This window comes from Asparagus officinalis, chromosome 5, assembly GCF_001876935.1.
Source record: "Asparagus officinalis chromosome 5, Aspof.V1, whole genome shotgun sequence".
NCBI lineage: Eukaryota > Viridiplantae > Streptophyta > Magnoliopsida > Asparagales > Asparagaceae > Asparagus > Asparagus officinalis.
In genome coordinates, this window is record NC_033798.1 from 1,022,003 (window position 1) to 1,027,193 (window position 5,191).

Consider the following 5,191-nt stretch of genomic DNA (forward strand, 5'->3'; position numbering starts at 1 on the left):
GGAGAACTCAATTAATCAATCAATCAAAGCGGATAGATACGTTTCCGCAAAAGAAATTCCGTAATATTCTTGAGAGATTAGATAAAGCTACTGCAGGAAATCCCAATTTTTCGGTAATAAAAAAAAACTAGAAAATGTGATTGGTATCACGTGAGAGGGGGGTAAAAGAAAAAAGAACTTCAGTGATGCTCTCAAATTTGTATGAGATGCGGGGGTGGAGGGGAAAAAGAAAAGAAAGAAAAGAAAAATCCCCATATTTCCCCTTGGAATAAGCTTAAAGCAGACGCACGCGCTATGCGCGTGTTACATGTATGATCTGATAAGATAAATTAATCAATCAAACCCTACCAACTAGTGTGCACCCCGTGCAAAAGCAAAGCACAGCTTTTATTTTTTATTTCAGCTATAATAATTCTATATTTAAATATAGTTTTTACAAGTGTTACAATAATATTTTTTAAATACTATAATATCCTAAATAACGCTGAATAATGCTACAATGATACCATTAAAGTAATAATTTATTATAACAAGAATGAGAGGCACTAGGGACACATCCTCTATCACATTCCCAACCACACCACCTCTCTTGCTACAGTGCACAAGGTCCACATGAGATTTTAAAAATTAAAATCTCATGTTGGCCCCATGCACTGTAACAAGAGAGGTGATGTGGTTGGGAATATGGTCGAGAATGTGCCCCTATCATTATTTTAATAAATATTAGCCACTCCATTCCTTACACAGGAATAAATTTCAATGTGGAAGAAGGCTGGACGGTCCACGTCCTCTGCTCTCGAGGAGCCCAATCCTTTTGTCTCCACCTGTATTATCTGCTGCTGCTGCTCTCTCTCTCTCTCTACCCCTCAAAGTCTATAGCTGTCTTTTTTTTATTTATTATGACTTATCCCTGCCTTCTTTTTATAATAGCATCGAATTCTCCCATTGATGCTGTGCCTGCTGCCGCCGCCTCCTCCGCCTTCTCTTGTCAAGGTGCCTCCCCTTCCATCTTTTTCTCTTTGCGTTTCACCACTGTTTAAAATCAAAATCTGCTATAATTCTTCATAGCCGAACGAATCCTCATAGTTTTCTCTTCTCTTTGAGATCAGTACATGCAACCTTTTTTTACTTTTTCCTCTTTTTTTTTTTTTTGAAGTTTTGTTACTACCTTTTTACCCGTTGCTAGATCCGTTACTATGTTAGTTTGCCTTTTTGTTTTGTTTTGCACTTCAATTAGCCTCGCACCCATCTCGAGCCTCTGCACAAACTTAGCACCCACCTTGGGATTTGTCTGATCTGTGATTTTTGAAAGTTTCGATCTTTTTTTTCTTACCAGTTTATCATGTTGAGTCGTATGCAATCTGTCTCTCTGTCCCAGAGAATCCCCAATTTGGGATTTGTTTGATCTGTGGTTTTAATTCACCGAGTATTATAGAAGCTTGATTGCTGTTGCGCTGTGTGATTCTGTAACTTTTCCTGTTTAATTTACTCAGACCCAGCCGATTCCTGCACTTATCTTGGAAACATTTGGGGATTTATTTGTTCTGCGATGTTGGAAACCTCCATCTTTTTAGTTCTGGACTCTGTTCCTTTTCCTTTTTATATATACGCGTGAAATTACTTCACGCCCATCTGATGTGTGCTCATATTTTTTGCAAGACTTGGGGTTTATTTCATCCGTGACATCTGAAGATTGAACCTTTTCAACTACCAATTTATCATCTCAATCCATGCGATATGCTTCTTATGTTCTCTCATATTGATGTCTTTGTATAATTTGTCCCATCTCGTTGTTAGCATCGAATTCTCCCATTGATGTTCTAGCTGCTGCTGCCGCTGCCACCACCTTCTTCTTTTTCCTTTAATTTTCACCATAATTTGAATCAAACTCGATGAGATTTCTTCGCAGGTGAATCCTGTGTTGAGATCACAGAGTTCTTTTTTGAAAATTATTACTTGCAATGCTTTTTAGATTTTTTTTTAAATGAAACTTCTCTATAAATTTTGTAATTAGATTTACCATTTATGGATCTGTTTCTGGGGTTTTCTTGTGAACTTCGATTAGTTCCAAAGTAGATGTTGGTTGCTAATTGCTATTCTTCAGAATTTTGTGGCTTTTCCTCAGAATTTTGTGGCTTTTCCTTTTTTCTAATGAAATTACTTCACACACATCTAATGCCCTTCACATACTTTGCCACAACTTGGATTTTAGCTGATCCGTTAAATCTGAAAGCTCCAATTCGAAATTGTTTATATTTTTTAGTAACCAATTTATCCCTTATAAAATCTATTTCTGTAACAGATAATTTCCGCTTCAAAGGGTACTTTTAATCTTCTTGACTGAGCATTAGAATGTCAAGTGGTCAAAGCACACACTGGTGCCATAGATGCATGAGAGCAGTCCATCTCTGCCACCAGGACACTCTTTGTTGCCCCCATTGTAGCTCAGGCTTTGTTCAAGTACTCGATAATAATCATGTTGATACGATGGGGGTTATTGCTGAATTAATGAGCCGTAGGATTGGGTCTAGGAGAAGGAATCATGATACAGGTCCTTGGTTAGTTTTTCAAGGCCAGGGTTTTGATGATCGGCCCTTTGGTGTGCTCTTCAATGAAGGCCCAGGACTAGGAATACGCCGTGGCAATTCTGCCGACTACTTTGTGGGCCCAGGACTTGATGATCTGATCGAGCAACTGACACAGAACGATAGAGGTGGGCCACCGCCTGCACCTCAGACATCAATTGATGCTATGCCCAATGTGACGATCGGAGAGAGGAATTTAAGGAGTGGTGATTCTCACTGCCCTATTTGCAAGGAGAATTTTGATTTGGGGTCTAAAGCTCGAGAGATGCCTTGTAAGCATTTGTATCACTCTGATTGCATTGTGCCGTGGCTTGAGCAGCATAATTCTTGCCCGGTGTGTCGTTGTGGGATGTCATCGGATGGTGGTAGGAGGAGAGGTGGAAGGAGCCGTGGGAGGAGGAATTTGTTTTCTTTCTTGTGGCCTTTTTGCTCATCTAGCTCGGTTTCAGGTTCTTGACTGAGACTTGAGGAAGTGATTCTCCTGCTGCTGAGTCTGGACACACTTCTCACTAATTGGTATTGTTTCTCTGTCCTTGTTGATATTTAAGCACACTTTCATTACAAGTGTTTTAAGATCTAGGCAACTCAGTGAACTTATCTATGAGGGAAAAGTATCGTAGTGTGTTGTTGTTCGTATACTATTTTATGTAAATGTTGACATGTCCTTGGATTGAAAGCGCAATAAGATTAGTTTGCATATCCTCAGAACCTTTACAGGGATTGCGCGTGATCAAGTTTTGGGAATGTGATATTTATTTTGCAAAAGATAAGTTTTCTATATTTGTGGCTTACATTTTACATCACAGAATCAAAGGCTTTTTGGGAGTGCAAACTCTCTATGGCATAGCTTTCTTTGATGAATTACCATACATCTTTTGGATGATATCTTTGGAGCGGTTACATTTCTAACCCATCAAAGTAACACTGGACACCTATTAAGCTGTAGTGTGTGCAAACCAGTGTCTTATCCCATGGTCGACCTTGCTCGCGTAATCATCTTGGTTCTGATGCCGATTCGTTTTGTTAACGGTTGGTGCTCGCATCTACGAGGTGTTAGTAATGGACTGAACTCACTTTGGAAGAGAGTTTTAGTGATATAATTGCACTTATTTGGAAGGTTAATTTATCATCCATAGAGCCAGACTTGCGTGCAATGTTCAGGAAACTCGATCTATTACATGTTCTCCTTATTTCTCATGTATGATTTCCAAGTTACTTCCTCTACATATTACTTATTTCACGTATGCGTGCACGCTTGCTCCACCTTTATCCTGTAGTTGATACCCACTGAAGTTCCTTGAACTTTAGCCTTCATATTCTTGTTCAATGAACTCTCTCAAGCATAATCTGTTGCTCGTTTTGATTTTGTGGAGAGAATCTCGCTTGATAGCCAGTGAGGTTTACTTTATTCCACATGAGCTGTGAAACAAAGTGAGGAAAATCCAAGAGGCCACGAGACTTGGTTGGATGCTTTCGTGTTGGAATCTGATTCTCTGCTCTTTTTTTTTTAAAGATTTTCAAGGGTTTGCTATAGAAATTTCTGGTACTCTTACCATCTTTGCTGGTGTGTTCAGAACAAATACAAAGTGGAGGTAAAGGTGGTCATGTTCCCTTGTCGAAGAAAGTTCAGTGATTCATAAAATAAGCATTACTTTGCCCTGTGGCTTTCGCACTGTACTACTAGTGCTCAACAGCAGTGTGAAATGTGGAAGTGGAACAAACCCACACAACAAGTCAGCTCAGAGATGATCTTTATTCATACCTCATGAATCTAACTGGGGTTTCTATTTGGCCTTCAGATCACTGTAATCTTAGGAAAAAGATAGAAACAATCAGCATGTAGCTTCCCCGTAAGATCATCATACTTTCTTCTGAACTGCACAGGAAATTAATTTGCAAGAACAGTCTCAATTTTTATTGAAGAACAGTAGTCAGCTCAGAGCCAAAATAGTGTATTTACAGTACTAATTCAATCACAGTCCATGACCTAAGAACATAAATGGTATCAAAAAGAATTAAAGACCAAGATCACGGCACGTGTCTTGTAGTCTTTGAAACTTCGGTTTGCTACTTTAACGTTCGGTAGGAGTATTCACATTTGATTTGGAATCAACGCGGTCATCAACTTCTGCTGGAGAGCCAACATGTGAATCATCACGATTCAACATCTGAATCATCACGATCATCAACATTTGCAACGACATTTGAAGCAGCATGCATGATCATCAACTTCAGAGCCGACAGTTGAATTGGCAGGATGATCAACTTCTGAAGGAGGCTTGACACTGGAATATGCAGGATCCTCGCCTTTTGCAGGAGGCCTGACAGTTGAATTGGCAGGTCTGACGACCTTTGCTGGGAGGGTCAACATTTGAATCATCACGACAATCAACTTGTGCTGGAGTCTCAACATTTGGACCATCAGATCAGCAACTGCTGCAGTGGCATTTGAATCATCACGACCGTCCGCAGCAACATCGACTTCTGCAAAAGGCCCGACACTCGGATCATGGAGATGGTCGACTTCCGCAAGAGGGTTGACGTTTGGATCAGCACCGTGATCAACTTGTGCAAGAGGGTTGACATTTGGATCAGCGTGAAGTTGG

The 5,191-nt window shown here is 40.0% G+C and overlaps 1 protein-coding gene across 2 annotated transcripts; it reads left to right on the forward strand.

Moving 5' to 3' along the window:
• Window positions 779-3,319, forward strand: LOC109843132 (probable E3 ubiquitin-protein ligase RHC1A). 2 transcript variants are annotated; one of them, XM_020412066.1, is made up of 3 exons: window positions 779-826; window positions 931-993; window positions 2,303-3,319. In XM_020412066.1, the coding sequence occupies exon 3, from the start codon at window positions 2,353-2,355 to the stop codon at window positions 3,040-3,042; it is 690 nt and encodes a 229-aa protein (XP_020267655.1). In that variant the 5' UTR covers window positions 779-826; window positions 931-993; window positions 2,303-2,352; the 3' UTR covers window positions 3,043-3,319. The 2 variants fall into 2 exon arrangements, with proteins under 2 accessions (XP_020267655.1, XP_020267654.1); XM_020412065.1 differs by having other exon boundaries at window positions 779-993.

Coding starts and splice junctions, on each gene's coding strand:
- LOC109843132 (XM_020412065.1), top strand. CDS start 2,353: ATGTCAAGTGGTCAAAGCACACACTGGTGCCATAGATGCATGAGAGCA.